Consider the following 20792-nt stretch of genomic DNA (forward strand, 5'->3'; position numbering starts at 1 on the left):
GCTAGACTGCAAACTCTCCTTCCAGACTCATATCAAACATCTCCAATCGAAAATCAAATCAAGAGTCGGCTTTCTATTCCGCAACAAAGCCTCCTTCACTCACGCCGCCAAGCTTACCCTAGTAAAACTGACTATCCTACCGATCCTCGACTTCGGCGATGTCATCTACAAAATGGCTTCCAACACTCTACTCAGCAAACTGGATGCAGTCTATCACAGTGCCATCCGTTTTGTTACTAAAGCACCTTGTACCACCCACCACTGCGACTTGTATGCTCTAGTCGGCTGGCCCTCGCTACATATTCGTCGCCAGACCCACTGGCTCCAGGTCATCTACAAGTCCATGCTAGGTAAAGCTCTGCCTTATCTCAGCTCACTGGTCACGATGGCAACACCCATCCGTAGCACGCGCTCCAGCAGGTGTATCTCACTGATCATCCCTAAAGCCAACACCTAATTTGGCCGCCTTTCCTTCCAGCTCTCTGCTGCCTGTGACTGGAACGAATTGCAAACATCGCTGAAGTTGGAGACTTTTATCTCCCTCACCAACTTCAAACATCAGCTATCTGAGCAGCTAACCGATCGCTGCAGCTGTACATAGTCTATTGGTAAATAGCCCACCCATTTTCACCTACCTCATCCCCATACTGTTTTTATTTATTTACTTTTCTGCTCTTTTGTACACCAATATCTCTACCTGTACATGACCATCTGTTCATTTATCACTCCAGTGTTAATCTGCAAAATTGTAATTATTTGCCTACCTCCTCATGCCTTTTGCACACAATGCATATAGACTCTTTTTTTTCTACTGTGTTATTGACTTGTTTATTGTTTACTCCATGTGTAACTCTGTGTTGTTGTCTGTTCACACTGCTATGCTTTATCTTGGCCAGGTCGCAGTTGTAAATGAGAACTTGTTCTCAACTAGCCTACCTGGTTAAATAAAGGTGAAATTAAAATTTAAAAAATGTAAAGAACCAAGAGAACAGTACTGCTGTAACACAAGAACCAAGAGAACAGTACATTACTGCTGTAATACTCTAGAACCAAGTGAAAAATACTGCTGTAAGACTAAAACCAAGAGGACATTACTGCTGTAACATGCTAAAACCAAGAGAACATTACTGCTGTAAGACTAGAACCAAGAGGACATTACTGCTGTAACATGCTAAAACCAAGAGAACATTACTGCTGTAAGACTAGAACCAAGAGGACATTACTGTTGTAAAACGAGAACCAAGAGAACAGCACTAATGTAACACTAGAACCAAGAGAACAGGACATTACTGCTGAAACACTATAGAACAAAGACAACAGCACTGACGTAACAGTCTAGAACCAAGACCCAAATCCAGATAGCTGATATTCTGAAAGAGCTGCAAAATCTGGACCCCTACAAATCAGCAGGACTAGACAATCTGGACTCTCTCTTCCTAGAATTATCTGCCGAAATTGTTGCAACCCCTATAACTAGTCTGTTCAACATCTCTTTTGTATCGTCTGAGATTCCCAAAGATTGGAAAGCCGCCGTGGTCATCCCCCTCTTCAAAGGGGGAGACACTCTAGACACAAACTGTTATAGACCTATTTCTATCCTACCCTGCCTTTCTAAATTCTTCGAAAGCCAAGTTAACAACCAGATCACCGACCATTTCGAATCCCACCGTACCTTCTCCGCTATGTATTAGTTATGGATCTCAATTAGTTAATGTGTAATGGTCCTATGTGTAGCATAGGTGTAGAGAGTCAGGCGCAGGACAGCAGATATGCGTAATCACATTTCTTTACTCAAAAAGATATACAAAGTAAATCATGAGCCCACAAAGACGGACCGAATTACAACAAACAATCACTCACAAACACATCATGGGGAACAGAGGGTTACATAATAAACAAGTCATTTGTTGAGTGAAGCCAGGTGTGTAAGACAAAGACAGAACAAATGGAATATGAAAAATGGATCGGCGGCAACTAGAAAGCCGGCGACGTCTACCGCCGAAAGCCGCCCGAACAAGGAGAGGGACTGACTTCGGTGGAAGTCGTGACATCACGCCAAGGCAGCAGATACTCTTCCTGGGATTTATTATGGATCCCCATTAGTTCATGCCAAGGCAGACGCTAATCTTCCTGGGGTTTATTATGGACCTCCATTAGTTCCTGCCAAGGCAGCAGCTACTCTTCCTGGGGTTTATTATGGATCCCCATTAGTTCCTGCCAAGGCAGCAGCTACTCCTCAAAATTAAGGCAGTTCTAAACAATTAAAAACATGACATTACATTCACAACAGATTTCACAACAAATTAAGTGTGTGCCCTCAGGTCACTACTCTACAACCACATATTTACAATACAATATCCATGTGTACATGTGTGTAATGATGCAGAAAAACTAATCCATGCTTTTGTCACTTCTAGATCAGACTACTGCAATGCTCTACTCTCCGGCTACCCGGATAAAGTACTAAATACACTTCAGTTAGTGCTAAATACGGCTGCTAAAATTTGATCATATTACTCCAGTGCTAGCCTCTCTACACTGACTTCCTGTTAAGGCTAGGGCTGATTTACAGCTAACCTACAAAGCATTACATGGGCTCGCTGCTACCTATCTCTCCAATTTAGTTTTGCGCCCCCTCGGGTTTGTGCGGTGGAGATTTTCGTGGGCTATACTCAGCTTGTCTCAGGTTAGTAAGTTTGACTGTTGATATCCCTCTAGTGGTGCGGTGACTATACTCAGCCTTGTCTCAGGGTAGTAGGTTGGACTGTTGATATCCCTCTAGTGGTGTGGGGACTATACTCAGCCTTGTCTCAGGGTAGTAAGTTGGTGGTCTGTTGATATCCCTCTAGAGGTGTGGGGGCTGTACTTTGGCAAAGTGGGTGGGGTTATATCCTATATCTTCCTCTCACCCTCCCAGAGGACCTGAGCCCGAGGTCCATGCCTCTTGACAACTTGGCCTAATAACTCCTAGCTGTCCCTGTGGTCGTGCTGCTGCTCCAGTTTCAACTGTTCTGCCTGCGGCTATGGAACTCTGACCTGTTCACCGGATGTGCTACCTTGTCCCGGAACTGCTGTTTTCGACTCTCTCGCTCGCTCTCTCAACCGCACCTGCGGTCTCAACCTCTGAATGCTGACATTTACTCCGAGGTACTGACCTGTTGCACCGTCTACAACCCTGCAGGTAATCAATGAACGTTTGAACATCTTGAAGAAAATCTGGCGTTAACTTCTTTGGGGTAGGGGGCAGTATTGGGTAGCTTGTATGAAAAACGTGCCCAAATTAAGCCTCCTGCTACTCAGCCGTAAAAGCTATAATATGCATATAATTTGTAAATTCGGATACACTCTGAAGTTTCTAAAACTGTTTGAATGATGTCTGTGAGTATAACAGAACTCATATGGAAGGCAAAATCTGAGGTTTGTAGTTTTTCAACTCAGCCCATTGAAGATTGAAGATACAGGGTGACATTAGTTATGTTTCACTTTCCAAGGCTTCCACTAGATGTCAACAGTATTTAGAACCTGTTTTGAGGATTCTACTCTAAAGGAGGGGCTCATAAGAGCTCTTTGAGTGAACGTCTGGCAGAGTGCCACAGCCTCAGTCTGGCGCGCTCACGTGGAAGGTAGCTACGTTCCACTTCATTTGTACAGACAAAGGAATTGTCCGGTTGGAACATGAATTAAGTTTTATGTTAAAAACATCCTAAAGATTGATTCCATACTTAGTTTGGCATGTTTCTACGGACTGTAACGGAACCTTTTGAACTTTTCGTCCGATGTTCGGCGCAACATGAACGCGCTTTTGGATTTGTTTACCAAATGCCCTAACAAAATAAGATATTTGGACATAACTGATGGACATTATTGAACAAATCAAACATTTATGGTGGAACTGGGATTCCTGGGAGTGCATTCTGATGAAGATCATCAAAGATAAGTGAATATTTAAAATGCTATTTCTGAGTAATGTTGACTACCCAATATGGTGGGTATCTTTTTGGCTGCTTTGTTGTCTAAAGGCTGTACTCAGATTATTGCATGGTTTGCTTTCTCCAAAGTTTTTTTGAAATCTGACACAGCGGTTGCATTAAGGAGAAGTTTATCTAAAGTTCCATGTATAATAGTCGTATCTTTATCAATGTTTATTATGAGTATTTCTGTAAATTGATGTGGCTCTCTATCATCTGATGAAGATCATCAAAGGTTAGTGATTAATTTTATCTCTTTTTTCAGCTTTTTGTGACTCCTCTCTTTGGCTGGAAAAAATGGCTGTGTGTTTCTGTGGCTTGGTGGTGACCTAACATAATCGTTTGTGGTGCTTTCGCTGTAAATCCTTTTTGAAATAAGACAGTGTGGCTGGATTAACGAGAATTCTATCTTTAAAATGGTGTAAAATACTTGTATGTTTGAGGAATTTTAATTATGAGATTTTTGTTGTTTTGAATTTGGCGCCCTGCACTGTCACTGGCTGTTGCGGTAGCGGTACCCCAGTCTGAGACAGGTTAATGGCCATGTACTCTTATAATCTCCACCCAGCAGAGCTACAAGATGGCTGGCCACCCCTCAGAGCCTGGCTCCTAGGTTCCTGCCTTTCTAGGGAGTTTTTCCTAGCCGCAGTGCTTCTACACCTGCATTGCTTGCTGTTTGGGGTTTTAGGCTGGGTTTCTGTACAGCACTTTGTGACATCTGCTGATGTAAAAAGGGCTTCATAAAATACATTTGATTGATTGATTGATTAAATGTGATTGTATAGTGTGAATGTTATGTATGCGTGTCTGTGTTAGTGGTAAAGTGTAAGCGGTTCACCTGTCCCGTCTATCTGCTCCACCTCCAGGATGTCGACTCCCACCAGTACGTCCAGAAGGCGTTCAATTCCGTCCACGCTGGCGCCCAGCTCCTGGGCCACGAGCTCCGCAGACAGAGGCTTCTGGGACAACAGCAGGAGGTCAAACACCCCCAACTCACAGGCTGAGAAGATAACCTGATAGGAGGGGCAACAGTCAGGGTAAGGGTTCAGAGGACTCTTGCAGTCTGACAGCATCTTTTGGTGTTTACATAATGTCATTTTGTCAGATCTAAACTACATATCTGTACATTACGTTGTAAATATTTCCAGTGGTTTTGTACCATAGGTCAGGGGATGTCAATCTACATGATAAAGAAATATTATAAAGTCCAACCTTTGAGACTCTGAATCCATTGAAATACTCCAGCAGTTTAAAGGGGTAGTCCAGTTCGCTCTGGGACAGACGTTCTGCCATGATATTGAGTCCTGATGGGGGAGGAGATGAGAGTGGGATGGAGGGGGACATGAGAGAGACAGGCATCACAGTGGGGGATAGGAGAGAGAAAAGCATCACAGTGGGGGATAGGAGAGAGAAAGGCATCACAGTGGGGGAGAGAGAAAGGCATCACAGTGGGGGATAGGAGAGAGAAAGGCATCACAGTGGGGGAGAGAGAAAGACATCACAGTGGGGGAGAGAGAAAGGCATCACAGTGGGGGAGAGAGAAAGGCATCACAGTGGGAGATATGAGAGAGAAAGGCATCACAGTGGGAGATAGGAGAGAGAAAGGCATCACAGTGGGAGATAAGTGGGAGATAGGAGAGAGAAGGGCATTACAGTGGGGGACAGGAGAGAGAAAGGCATCACAGTGGGGCACAGGAGAGAGAAAGGCATCACAGTGGGAGACAGGAGAGAGAAAGGCATCACAGTGGGGGACAGGAAAGAGAAGGACATCACAGTGGGGGACAGGAAAGAGAAAGGCATCATAGTGGGGGACAGGAGAGAGAAGGGCATTATAGTGGGGGACAGGAGAGAGAAATACATCATAGTGGGGGAGAGAGAAAGGCATCATAGTGATGTGGCGAAATCTGCACGGAGCCTTCACTGTGCACTGCCACTTTAAGAGCGCATGAGCAGTAAGGGAGGAGGAAATAAAGAGAGCTCATTCAGCTCTTTGTGGAGGAGCTCTTGGGTGGCACGACAGTTTGATTGTGTGGGCTGTGCTGCGGAAGTTTTGTTTGTTTTCAGCGTGTGTAGTTTATAAAGTATTTAACTCAATCATCGGTGTAATCGCTCTAGGTCGTGGTTGTTTTCGTTTGGGACCGCGCCTGTTATGGATCGCATGGATTAGTAGCAACATTGTTGCGAAGCTTTAACATACAAACCAACAAACCATCGGACAGTCAGACAGTACACTGGCACGCCTGAAGACCACAGCTAAGATCCCTCTTGTTCTCTTTCTCTTTTTCTCTTCCCTCTATCGTTCCAGTGCTTTACCCTGCAACAGACTCTCTATTTTTCCAATGCACTTCCCATTGAAGTTCATTAGAGCTGGACTATAAAATGGGTGGACATTTTAGTTAAAAGGGAGGTTGCTTGCAAGTTATGCATTGTTATGTGAACTGTATTGAGGTGTACTAATGACATGTGGCCGAGAAGATTGTGGACATTTTTAAGGCCTTTGTTGTGTCTATGAACACCGCACATTCATACCCTCTGCACTCCTCCACTGGACGATAATACATATTATTGCAAATCCTATGTTGATGACTGGGTTCTTTCTTGTATGAAGTTGCTGTTAAATTGCTCTGCCATTATTAGTATTATTATTATTGTATGAGGTATTCTTGTTGGGGTTACCCCTGTGCTGTGATGTGGGTTTTATATGGTGTGTATTCTTTTTTTCTCTCCACTGGCTATCTGGTAAACAGGATACACTCTAGGCAGTCTCTTCTGCTGATGTGTGTGGGTCTGGTAGTGGTATTCTCTCTATTCTACTCTTTTCCTTTCGGCATGGTTAATACCTGCCTGGCGCCCGAATAAAATCATTCTTTACCCCTCTCGAATAAATACCGCTACAGTGGGAGATAGGAGAGAGAAAGGCATCACAGTGGAGGAGAGAGAAAGGCATCACAGTGGAGGAGAGAGAAAGGCATCACAGTGGAGGAGAGAGAAAGGCATCACAGTGGAGGAGAGAGAAAGGCATCACAGTGGAGGAGAGAGAAAGGCATCACAGTGGAGGAGAGAGAAAGGCATCACAGTGGAGGAGAGAGAAAGGCATCACAGTGGAGGAGAGAGAAAGGCATCACAGTGGAGGAGAGAGAAAGGCATCACAGTGGAGGAGAGAGAAAGGCATCACAGTGGAGGAGAGAGAAAGGCATCACAGTGGAGGAGAGAGAAAGGCATCACAGTGGAGGAGAGAGAAAGGCATCACAGTGGGGGGGGGGGGGGGGGAGAAAGGCATCACAGTGGGGGGGAGGAGAGAGAAAGGCATCACAGTGGGGGGGAGAGAAAGGCATCACAGTGGGGGAGAGAGAAAGTCATCACAGTGGGGGAGAGAGAAAGTCATCACAGTGGAGGACAGGAGAGAGAAAGGCATCACAGTGGGGGACAGGAAAGAGAAAGGCATCACAGTGGGGGAGAGGAGAGAGAAAGTCATCACAGTGGGGGAGAGAGAAAGGCATCACAGTGGGGGAGAGAGAAAGGCATCACAGTGGGGGGGAGAGAAAGGCATCACAGTGGGGGAGAGAGAAAGTCATCACAGTGGGGGAGAGAGAAAGGCATCACAGTGGAGGACAGGAGAGAGAAAGGCATCACAGTGGGGGACAGGAGAGAGAAAGGCATCACAGTGGGGGAGAGGAGAGAGAAAGTCATCACAGTGGGGGAGAGAGAAAGGCATCACAGTGGGGGGGAGAGAAAGGCATCACAGTGGGGGAGAGGAGAGAGAAGGGCATCACAGTGGGGGACAGGAGAGAGAAAGGCATCACAAGTACAGATCCCCCACCCAGTCGAATCGGGGACCCGAACCAGTGACCTCTCGGCCACCGGTTCAAGCTCACAACAGTCAGCCCACCAACCATCCAAGACATTACTTCTTGTCAAAAGAGTTTGAAACTGTTTACAGTGCATTTGGAAAGTATTCAAACCCCTTGACTTTATCCATATTTTGTTACGTTACAGCCTTATTCTAAAATGTATTAAATTGTTTTTCTCCCTCATCAATCTACACACAATATCCAATAATGACGAAAAAAAACGTATAAACATTTCAAAAATATTAAATATCACATTTACTTAAGTATTCAGACCCTTTACTCAGTACTCTGTTGAAGCACCTTTGGCAGCGATTACAGCCTTGAGTCTTCTTGGGTATGACGCTATAAGCTTGGCACACCTGTATTTGGGGAGTTTCTCCCATTCTTCTCTGCAGATCCTCTCAAGCTCTTTCAGGTTGGATGGGGAGCATTGCTGCTCAGCAATTTTCAGGTCACTCCTGAGATGTTCAATCGGGTTCAAGTCTGGGTTTTCAATCTTGGTTTCATCAGACAAGAGAGTCTTGATTCTCATGGTCAGAGTGCTTTAGGTGTCTTTGGCAAACTCCAAGCGGGCTGTCATGTGCATTTTACTGAGGAGTGGCTTCCGTCTGGCCACTCTACTATAAAGGCCTGATTGGTGGAGTGCTGCAGAGATGGTTGTCCTTCTAGAAGTTTCTTCCATCTCCACAGAGGAACTCTGGAACTCTGTCAGAGTGACCATCAGGTTCTTGGTCCCCTCCCTGACCAAGGCCCTTCTCCCCCGATTGCTCAGTTTGGCCGGGAAGCCAGCTCTAGGAAGAGTCTTGGTGGTTCCAAACTTCTCCATTTAAGAATGATGGAGGCCACTGTGTTCTTGTGGACTTTCAATGCTGCAGAAGATTTTTAGTACCCTTCCCCAGATCTGTGCCTCAACGCAATCCTGTCTCAGAGCTCGACGGGCAATTCCTTCAACGTCTTGGCTTGGTTTTTGCTCCGACATGCACTTTCAACTGTGGGACCTTATATAGACAGGTGCGTGCCTTTCCAAATCATGTCCAATCAATGTAATTTATCACAGGTGGACTCCAATCAAGTTGTAGAAACATCTCAAGGATGACCAATGGAAACAGGATGCACCTGAGCTCAATTTCAAGTCTCATAGCAAACGGTCTGAATACTTACGTAAATAAGTACGTAATATTCTAAAAACCTGTTTTCGCTTTGTCATTATAGGGTATTGTAATAAAGGCTGTAACGTAACAAAATTTGTAAAAATTCAAGGGGTCTGAAAACTTGCTGAATATACTGTACAAGTAATCACGTTCTCAGACACTTCCGCCCAAATGCGTGGAAGGTCTGGTGGACCAACACATCAAACTTGGCCTTCATTAGTTTGGGTTAGGTTTAAAATCACATTTAAAAAAGAGGAATTATGGAAATGGACAGGGTTAAGAAATAATGACTTTTTGACTGTGTTAAGTAGTGACGATGACAAATACTTTACTCAGTAAGGTCCTGATACATCATTTCCTGTCACAAACTCAGATACCTGCCTCACCCAATGTGATACGGAATCGCTATTATTTTAAATTTTTAGAACACATTCAAGAACCTCCAGAAGCTAACCAGCTAACTAGCTACAAGCTATTTAGTCATTGTTAGTGTAGAGAAATGCTATTTCTTATGCAGGTGACCAAACTATTGTTAATAAAGGGCTACAACTCAAAGTAGAGCCTGTGGGGTCCCCTACAGGATAGCTCCCGCATTACACTAATTGCCAAAACCAGCACGCACACACATAATCTCCGTTGTAGCTGAACATTGTATGCCCGAAGAGGATTCTACGATGACGGACAGACAACTGAGCCAATGACGGAAGACTACAGACTACACCCCAGCTGAACCAGTCCAAAGATCCGATCTTCCAGAATCAACCTACTTTCTGTTCTATATATAAGTGGTGTACTGATTGTATCGGCCTCTTTGTCAGCAGTTCCGTACGAACCAGCGGGAGAGCCGTAATTACGCTGTTCTAGATATGTTCACTCTGAATAAACTGCAGCTTGTCGTACAATTTACCACCTTGTCTGAATCGATCCTTGACCGACTCGCCCGTCTACATATCCAATTTCTAACAGAAATGGTAGCAGAGGATGGTTTACTAACGATCCAGTCGAAGTGAGTTGATTTGGGTGTGGGGACGGTTCAAAATTTAAAAAAATTAAAAAAGACGGGTGAAGACTTTCGGGGGAGGACAACAATTCTGCTCAACTCGGAAAACTGATTTCAAGGTGCACCATAAAAAATAAGGTAAGCAAAAGCCTGTTAAATCAAACTTTGCATATTGTCGTATAGTCTGTCCAAATTTTGATCAGTTTTTCCGAGTAAGTATGAATTCTTGTGTAAATTAATAATTTGCTGACGAGTCGAAATAACAGTGTATGTGAACATATGTAGTAACGAACCGGCGACGGCCGGTGTGATATAAATCATTGATGAGATATCAGTAAGGGGATAGCTAATTACTATTCATTAAATCTGGCGCCGAGGGGACAAATTGTAATTTTGGGACCCGTGACCCGGTCAGCACAGTCTGCTAGCTTTCAATGATGAGTGATCACTGTTTTGTCTGGATAGTTCCGATAGGGGTCGGGAATAGAGATCAGTAAGGGGGTAGTTAATTACTATTCATTAAATCTGGCGCCGAGGGGATAAATTGTAATTTTATCCCGTGACCCGGTACGGCTCAGTCTGATATAAATTCACTGATAAGGATCGGCTTTCAGGGGTAAGGGATATAACGTGTTGTTTTGTCTTGTTTTGTCTATTTGTAACTGTTTATGTTATGTTAAAATGCAATGTGGTTGTAATTGTTTCCATTAAGATTGTTGGTGGTTAGATAGAGGGAGAGAGATAGAATTATAATAAGGGATATTGGATAAATCCGAAACTTCTATATTGTATGTACCTATGTTAATAGGTACATGTATAAATGTATAATCAGGAACGAAATGACTGATGTATAATTGAAATAATATTTAAATATTGAGACTAAATAGTCGAATAGATCCCTTGGTTGTGCGCTCCACAAATGCTATACCAGCCCATGCGTTTTTTCTCAACCTGAATATACGAAGGAGAAGCTCTGAGATAAGGCAGAGTACGAGCAGCAGTGTCTCTTCGAATACATCGTGGGTATTAATCAACGTCGGGCGAAGTATATGCTAACTATATTCAGATAGAAGGAGAGAATTTCGATTAAAACTACGATTAAATTCCGATTGAATTAAATTAAATTACGTTTAAAGCAAATTCACAATGGCGACCCCCAATACTCCAAAGCTGAGGTTTAATGAGTTCCTAGAACAAAAAATTGAATATAGATCAGGGGGAAAGGAACGATGGACGCCTATAAAGAAAGTTTGGGAGGGATTGAAGTTAAGATGGACACAAGCAGGTTATCTAGGGGGGGGGCGCCAACAGGGGCCCAGCTGAAAACAATGGAATGTGAGTTGAGAGGGACGTAGCAGGAGGCCAGAGACAAAGAAGTTGAAAGAAATAAAAGCCATGTATTTAAGAACCAAGGGACCAAACAGAGAATGAACAGAAGGCGGGGCCATTGCATCTCCCACTGGTCTGCTTACTGGCGTAAATGAAGATTTGTGAGAATCAAATCCTGTGCATGAAACACGCTTGATATTCAGTCGGGGACTAATATCGATATGAATGAGGTCGAGGACAAAGCGAGTGTGGTACATTAGGTATTTCAGTTGGAGCTGGAACCGGTGAGAATGTTGAAAAAGTCGCAGGCTTGCTGATGAGAGTTATATCATAGAATATTGAGGGGGGTGCATGACTGTTGGAAAAAGTGTTAAACTCTATTAACGCAAAATTCTTTTTGCGGATTTGAACTATACTAATGTTGTAGAATTACATAATCAACATCTGAACATACTTACGTTAAACATTGATTGAGCCACTGAGTAATAGATAAGCTGTACACTAGGTACGGGGCGAAGGGTGTGGTCGATGTAAGACGGGAGTGGTGTTCTAACCAAATGCTGAGAAATAAGGTAGATTTATTTAGTTATTTTAATTCATTTACACAAGTACTTCCCGGGTATTGATTTTGGTTTGATTGTTCAGATAACATCATTGAAATTAAACAGGAGGTCAAGGTATACTAACATTAGAATCTGTTTTCATTATGGAGAACAATGAAAGGCCCGCAGAGTGGATTGCAGGCTGAGGTTTTTATGTTAAAGGGACAGTGCACATTTATCACAGTTGTGTGTGTCTGTCTAATGGCTGCGTATTTAAGAAGTATTTTGGGGAGACAATTTGGAGAAACACGAATAAGACATGAAACATCGAGACAAATTATTTGAGTTTGAGGGGATTATCATAATTATTAGGTTTTGTTTTTGTAGTAAATGTTTAGGTTAAGGGGATTTCCATGTTCCCAGAGACATGATATTTTAAAGAGGCACGCTCACATATGGAACCTTTATGAGTTTTTTATTTTATGAGTTTTAATTACACAAGTGATTTTTATTTTATTTTAAGGATAAAGGGTTCTTTAATATGTCTAATATGGTATGGAACACGAATGTGGGGGGATGGTGTAACCCGTGACCGGATTTCATGGCTCTCTCGGGTGGTCTGATCAGCCACAAGGGGGTGCCATTTGAATAATACATTTGTGGTCATGGGTAATACTGTTTAAAAAATAAATAAGAGGGGTTTTTACCTGGTTGAGGCCAATTCAACTCTCTGTTCCTCTTTGAGCCTTGTGTTTCCTACAGTACCTCCTCATCGGGCCCCTTGGGGTGTTGAGGCATATGGGGGCAATTACAGTTGCATCACGGGTACAGGTAATGGCATTGATTATGGGAGATTGCCTGAAGCTGATTGCAGTAGTAACCTAACCATTAATTCCACTTGGCCAGTTACAGGCCTAAACCAAACTAGTGGTCTGGCTGATGTGTGGTGGATCTGTGGACCCAAAAGAGTGCTGAGACCCATTCTTAGAGGAGACTGGCAAGGTACGTGTGCTCTGACCAGTTTGATAATTCCACTGACCATTGTTGATGTTACTGCTGAACAGCTGTTGGGTTCTGTATCCAGGGGACCTGAAAACATTCCATCCCATGGGACACATAGAAGTAGTGCTCCATGGACAGAGGATGTAGTTGACATACACACTAACCTGTTGGGAGTGCCGGTGGGGGTTCCTCATGAGCTTCAGGCCTTGGGCAGGAATGATGGATTATAGGTCCAGCCATAGTGGATGCAAGACAGACTGCATGGATTCATTACATCTACTATGATCAACAGCGTTTTGTTAATTACCCCCGTGATGCACTCACTGGTATGTCTGAACAGTTTGAGGCCACATCTAGGGTTGCCAGACAGAATAGACTTGCTTTGGATATGCTTCTTGCCAGTCAGGGGGGCGTATGCAAGATGTTCGGTGAACAATGTTGCACGTATATTCCTAATAACACCAGTCCAGATGGTAGTATATCTAAGGCCCTTAGTGGGCTTGATGCACTATCTGCTGAGATGAGGACCATGGCGGGGGTGGAGGAGTCTGGCCTGTTCTCTTGAGTGGGAGCCTGGTTTTGTACACTAGAATGGTGGTTACTGGATTTCTGACCCTAATTTTTCTATTTTTGTTATTTGATGTGGTGTGCTGCTTGCATCATACCGTGTTTCAAGAAGTCTGTTACAGATGTGGTGAAGGCTTCAGGCATGATGATGCCTTTGCGTGATGCTCCAGTTGGAGATGCTGATACTGAAGCATGCTTTCAGGGGAGGATGAGACTGACTGAGGATGACCCATGGTATGCTGTGGGTGAGGTAGTAGAATAAATCTTACACCACCACAGTTCCTTGTTATACATCTTTATGATGGGTTTTCTTTCCAGTATGTTTGTTCTCCCTGTTGTGAAGGTTTCGAGTCCCTGGGTGGCATGAAGCCCAACTGGTGCAGGATAGGAGTAGCTGAGAGGACCAGATGGTTTATAATAATGCTTTGCTTTGCTTTACTCTGTTTTCCATGACCAAAGTTTTATCCTGTATCTTACATGACAATAAACAATAAAGTGTTATCCTGTTTTTGCTAAGTGACACCCTTGTGGGTGTCAAAAGGGGGACTTAAATTTCACACCATTTTCTTTTGTTCTGTTTTTGAATGAGCTGTTCTCTTTTGACATGAAGGTATTTTAAACTCTGTGACTGTTATATGATTCATTGCTGAATTTTTGTTCACACCCTTGGGGGTGTGAAAAAGAGGGATTATTGGATCCTGTGTTTTACATTATAGCCATTACCATATATATGATTGAATATTATCTGCTGTTGGCTTGTGTTGATGTATGCAAGTGTTATGCAACATAGTTGACTTGAAACATTGTTAAAAGTGTCAGGGCCAGGGGACTTTCTCATGCTGGAAAAAATACAGAAGGGAGGGCACATTCAGAGCGTGGGGCTGCGAGAACAAGCGTTTTTTTTGTTAGATAACAGGAGCCAGGTGCGAGATAACGGTATGGAGCATGAGAGCCTGGCTGCAACTTCACTTATGACATTCCAGAATCGCATTGCAGTGGATATGCTACTGGCGGAGAAAGGTGGAGTTTGCTCTATGTTTGGTGACCAGTGTTGTACTTTCATCCCTAATAACACAGCCTCCGATGGTAGCTTGACCGTAGCTCTGGAAGGTCTGCGGACGCTTAATGGTAAAATGAAATCTCATTCTGGGATGGATACCTCGATGTGGGACTCCTGGATGAGTGCGTTTGGTAAATATAAAACCCTGGTGTCCTCCATTTTGGTATCCATTTCGGTGTTCGCTGCCATTTTAGTTCTCTGTGGATGCTGTTGCATTCCATGCATCCGTTCCCTTGCCACTAGGGTTATCTCTAGAGCTATTGACCCTTCCTCCCCCTCCCAGATGTTTCCTCTGCTGGATAAAGACCTACTTGAATTCGAGGATGAGGAGGAGAGTGACTATTAGGTTTACATTATATCTGCTGTTGCCTTATGGGGATGTATGTATGTGTTATGCAAGTGGATCATTCCGCCTGACTTGCCTAGTTTAAGTCACATCTCTTTGGAGATGTGAAGAGAGGGAATCACAACTTTTTCCTGCGGGAAAAAGTTGGCTTATGTAGACAAGCATTTTACTTTTATTTTGAGCTGTTGTTCTCCGCTCTGTTAAATGAGGGTTGTAAGTTCCTAGGTGGCTGGTAGCCAACTTAGTACATAGTGGGATTGAATGGAGAACATGATGTAATACATATATATCTATTTCTGTTTAATACCGTGCCTTATTTCATAGTCCCCTTGGGAGAAGTTTCTCTTTGTGTCTGGATCCAGTTAGGTTGTGTCACGTCTCTGGTGAGACGTGAAGAGAGGGTTTTGTAGAGAAATGCTATTTCTTATGCAGGTGACCAAACTATTGTTAATAAAGGGCTACAACTCAAAGTAGAGCCTTTGGGGTCCCCTACAGGATAGCTCCCGCATTACACTAATTGCCAAAACCAGCGCGCACACACATAATCTCCGTTGTAGCTGAACATTGTATGCCCGAAGAGGATTCTACGATGACGGACAGACAACTGAGCCAATGGCGGAAGACTACAGACTACACCCCAGCTGAACCAATCCAAAGATCCGATCTTCCAGAATCAACCTACTTTCTGTTCTATATATAAGTGGTGTACTGATTGTATCGGCCTCTTTGTCAGCAGTTCCGTACGAACCAGCGGGAGAGCCGTAATTACGCTGTTCTAGATATCTTCACTCTGAATAAACTGTAGCTTGTCATACAATTTACCACCTTGTCTGAATCGATCCTTGACCGACTCGCCCGTCTACATATCCAATTTCTAACATTAGCCACTGCTAGCAGCTTTTACCTTCTGCACAGCTTTTTTAACCTGAATAATACTCGCCAGTCTAGCTTCCCTGCCCCATCTACCGCTGCCCCCTGGACACTGATCACTTGGCTACATAGCTGATGCATGCTGGACTGTCCATTAATCACGGTACTCTATTCTGCTTGTTTATGTTTTATCTGTCGGCCCCAGCCGCAATCAGGCTCTGTGTGTAGTTAATCCGACCCTCCCTGCCTAGTCAACGCCATTTTACCTGCTATTGTTGTGCTAGCTGATTAGCTGTTGTTGTCTCACCTACTGTTTTAGCTACTGTTTTAGCTAGCTCTCCCAATTCAACACCTGTGATTACTGTATGCTTCGCTGTATGTCTCTCTCAAATGTCAATATGCCTTGTATACTGTTGTTCAGGTTAGTTATCATTGTTTTAGTTTACAATGGAGCCCCTAGTTCCACTCTTCATACCCCTGATACCTCCCACACATGCGGTGACCTCACCCATTACAACCAGCATGTCCAGAGATACAACCTCTCTCATCATCACCCAGTGCCTGGGCTTACCTCCGCTGTACCCGCACCCCACCATACCCCTGTCTGCGCATTATGCCCTGAATATATTCTACCATGCCCAGAAATCTGCTCCTTTTATTCTGTCCCCAACGCTCTAGGCGACCAGTTTTGATAGCCTTTAGCCGCACCCTCATACTACTCCTCCTCTGTTCCGCGGGTGATGTGGAGGTAAACCCAGGCCCTGCATGTCCCCAGGCACCCTCATTTGTTGACTTCTGTGATCGAAAAAGCCTTGGTTTCATGCATGTCAACATCAGAAGCCTCCTCCCTAAGTTTGTTTTACTCACTGCTTTAGCACACTCTGCTAACCCTGATGTCCTTGCCGTGTCTGAATCCTGGCTCAGGAAGGCCACCAAAAATTCTGAGATTTCCATACCCAACTATAACATTCTCCGTCAAGATAGAACTGCCAAAGGGGGAGGAGTTGCAGTCTACTGCAGAGAGAGCCTGCAAAGTAATGTCATACTTTCCAGGTCCATACCCAAACAGTTCGAACTACTAATTTTGAAAATAACTCTCTCCAGAAATAAGTCTCTCACTGTTGCCGCCTGCTACCGACCCCCCTCAGCTCCCAGCTGTGCCCTGGACACCATTTGTGAATTGATCGCCCCCCATCTAGCTTCAGAGTTTGTTCTGTTAGGTGACCTAAACTGGGATATGCTTAACACCCCGGCAGTCCTACAATCTAAGCTAGATGCCCTCAATCTCACACAAATCATCAAGGAACCCACCAGGTACAACCCTAAATCTGTAAACAAGGGCACCCTCATAGACGTCATCCTGACCAACTGGCCCTCCAAATACACCTCCGCTGTCTTCAACCAGGATCTCAGCGTTCTGGGACACTGTGAAGTCCATGGAGAACAAGAGCACCTCCTCCCCACTACACTGAGGCTAGGTAACACTGGTTCACCACCGATAAATCCATGATTATCGAAAACTTCAACAAGCATTTCTCAACGGCTGGCCATGCCTTCCGCCTGGCTACTCCAACCTCGGCCAACAGCTCTGCCCCCCCGCAGCTACTCGCCCAAGCCTCTCCAGGTTCTCCTTTACCCAAATCCAGATAGCAGATGTTCTGAAAGAGCTGCAAAACCTGGACCCGTACAAATCAGCTGGGCTTGACAATCTGGACCCTCTATTTCTGAAACTATCCGCCGCCATTGTCGCAACCCCTATTACCAGCCTGTTCAACCTCTCTTTCATATCGTCTGAGATCCCCAAGGATTGGAAAGCTGCCGCAGTCATCCCCCTCTTCAAAGGGGGAACACCCTGGACCCAAACTGTTACAGACCTATATCCATCCTGCCTTGCCTATCTAAGGTCTTCGAAAGCCAAGTCAACAAACAGGTCACTGACCATCTCGAATCCCACCGTACTTTCTCCGCTGTGGTTTCCGAGCCGGTCACGGGTGCACCTCAGCCACGCTCAAGGTACTAAACGATATCATAACTGCCATCGATAAAAGACAGTACTGTGCAGCCGTCTTCATCGACCTTGCCAAGGCTTTCGACTCTGTCAATCACCATATTCTTATCGGCAGACTCAGTAGCCTCACTTTTTCTGATGACTGCCTTGCCTGGTTCACCAACTACTTTGCAGACAGAGTTCAGTGTGTCAAATCGGAGGGCATGCTGTCCGGTCCTCTGGCAGTCTCTATGGGGGTGCCACAGGGTTCAATTCTCGGGCCGACTCTTTTCTCTGTATATATCAATGATGTTGCTCTTGCTGCGGGCGATTCCCTGATCCACATCTACGCAGACGACACCATTCTATATACTTCCGGCCCGTCCTTGGACACTGTGCTATCTAACCTCCAAACGAGCTTCAAGGCCATACAACACTCCTTCCGTGGCCTCCAACTGCTCTTAAATGCTAGTAAAACCAAATGCATGCTTTTCAACCGTTCGCTGCCTGCACCCGCACGCCTGACTAGCATCACCACCCTGGATGGTTCCGACCTTGAATATGTGGACATCTATAAGTACCTAGGTGTCTGGCTAGACTGTAAACTCTCCTTCCAGACTCATATCAAACATCTCCAATCGAAAATCCAATCTAGAGTCGGCTTTCTATTCCGCAACAAAGCCTCCTTCACTCACGCCGCCAAGCTTACCCTAGTAAAACTGACTATCCTACCGATCCTCGACTTTGGCGATGTCATCTACAAAATTGCTTCCAACACTCTACTCAGCAAACTGGATGCAGTTTATCACAGTGCCATCCGTTTTGTCACTAAAGCACCTTATTCCACCCACCACTGCGACCTGTATGCTCTAGTCGGCTGGCCCTCGCTACATATTCGTTGCCAGACCCACTGGCTCCAGGTCATCTACAAGTCCATGCTAGGTAAAGCTCCACCTTATCTCAGTTCACTGGTCACGATGGCAACACCCACCCGTAGCACGCGCTCCAGCAGGTCTCACTGACACCTCATTTGGCCGCCTTTCGTTCCAGTTCTCTGCTGCCTGTGACTGGAACGAATTGCAAAAATCGCTGAAGTTGGAGACTTTTATCTCCCTCACCAACTTCAAACATCTGCTATCTGAGCAGCTAACCGATCGCTGCAGCTGTTTAAAAAAAAATGTTTTTAAGCTTTTAACCAGGCAAGTCAGTTAAGAACACATTCTTATTTTCAATGACGGCCTGGGAACAGTGGGTTAACTGCCTGTTCAGGGGCAGAACGACAGATTTGTAACTTGTCAGCTCGGAGGTTTGAACTCGCAACCTTCCGGTTACTAGTCCAACGCTCTAACCACTAGGCTACGCTGCCGCCCCATAGTCTATCGGTAAATAGCCCACCCATTTTTACCTACCTCATCCCCATACTGTTTTTATTCATTTACTTTTCTGCTCTTTTGCACACCAATATCTCTACCTGCACATGACCATCTGATCATTTATCACTCCAGTGTTAATCTGCAAAATTGTAATTATTCGCCTACCTCATGCCTTTTGCACACAATGTATATAGACTCCCTTTTTTTTCTAATGTGTTATTGACTTGTTAATTGTTTAGTCCATGTGTAACTCTGTTGTCTGTTCACACTGCTATGCTTTATCTTGGCCAGGTCGCAGTTGCAAATGAGAACTTGTTCTCAACTAGCCTACCTGGTTAAATAAAGGTGAAATAAATAAAAATAGAAAATACCTCATGCACCTCGGCCTGTTTCTTCGGCTTGCTGTTTCCAAAGATTTCCTTTGTTTTATTTTAAGTGTTTGTGTCAACACCTGCTATCAACTAGCCAGTTAGCTAGTGTCATGACTTTGCCCTGTTGGGTGAGGGTCATAAAACCCCCTTTCCCTCTCCCCAACACCAGTTTATGACCCCCATAGATACCTTTCCCCCTTCCCTCTCCACTCTACAAAAATGTACTTTTGAAAATCCGTTGTTACCACAGAGACTTTGCAATACAGTAACATCAAAAGGTTGGGAATGGAACAATATTTCTGTAATCCAACCAGTTGAAAGTATCCGTTGGTATATGATGTCAGATCAGTTGTTGTCTGGGACATTATTACTGATGACAGGACAATATGAATTGTGTCTTGGAAAGTCTACAGACTCTAGTTATCAGATTCACATGAAATTTTTGCGCAATTTAAATGTTTGAATATAAAACTATTTGCGAAAAGATGAAATGTCATTTTAGCTTCTAAATGAGAGAATTGTTTTCATAAGTAAACTATGCTCAGTCAGTGGCCACGCCCAAGTAAACAGACATTGGTTGAGAACTATGAAACACACCCTTCTCTCCACCAATACAAAAGCCCATTGACGGAAATCAACCTCAGTTCCCGACAACGTGAGGACTGGTGTCCATGCTTTTAAAAGGGCTAATTTCAATGTGGAGGTGACGATCACCATGCTGGGAAGATGAATTTCAACTAGACCAGCCAGAATACAGCACGAGCTGAGTATGGCAACCTGGTATGAACTTTGAACCTGTATTCACTAAAGAAGTGATACATCCTAGACGTCGAGTTATCAGCTGCAGCTTTTAAAGTACGTAGCCTAGGAAAGGACAGGCAATCTCCTAAGAAGAAGGTAATTCAACTTATCCCCTCTACAACACTACGACCAGAAAGATTCTACAAAGGACAAGGGCGATCTCTGCTGGGCAAACCAGTCTTCCATCCTCGACCCATCTATCAAAGCGCACCTCAGTGTAAATATACAGTTGAAGTCAGAAGTTAACATACACTTAAAAGCTGACTACACCGCTCGCGTCGCGTGCGCGTCGCAAAATAAAATTTGAAACCTATGTTATTCAATTATTGCGCCAACGAGCGTCTGCGTTGCCAAGGGCTAAAATAGAAGTCAGTTCTATTTGTGACTCGGATTGCACAGCAAGTCCTGCCTCTCCCATCTCCTGATTTATAGAAGCAGGGGTGACACGTGGGTGACTGAAAGACGATGAGGTTGGTGGCGGTAATGCACCTAATTTATGAAAGTTGCCAATCGCAATATAAAGTCCAGAGAAGAAAAAGCCTGGAAGGAGGAGAGATGACTAGAAACGATTCAG

General features: G+C 44.4%; 1 protein-coding gene across 3 annotated transcripts in view; it reads right to left on the minus strand.

Annotated features, from left to right (window-relative positions):
* Positions 1 to 20792, minus strand: part of asmt2 (acetylserotonin O-methyltransferase 2) — a 75861-nt gene that overhangs the window by 44056 nt on the left and 11013 nt on the right. For all 3 annotated transcript variants that reach the window (XM_031787610.1, XM_031787611.1, XM_031787612.1), the window contains exons 2-3: positions 5181 to 5272; positions 4807 to 4981 (exon numbers count right to left, since the gene is read on the minus strand). In XM_031787610.1, coding sequence (XP_031643470.1) covers positions 4807 to 4981; positions 5181 to 5261 — 256 coding nt within the window. In that variant the 5' untranslated portion in view covers positions 5262 to 5272. The remainder of the gene's footprint in view (positions 1 to 4806; positions 4982 to 5180; positions 5273 to 20792) is intronic.

Source organism: Oncorhynchus kisutch, linkage group LG14 (genome assembly GCF_002021735.2).
Source record: "Oncorhynchus kisutch isolate 150728-3 linkage group LG14, Okis_V2, whole genome shotgun sequence".
Taxonomy (NCBI): Eukaryota; Metazoa; Chordata; class Actinopteri; order Salmoniformes; family Salmonidae; genus Oncorhynchus; species Oncorhynchus kisutch.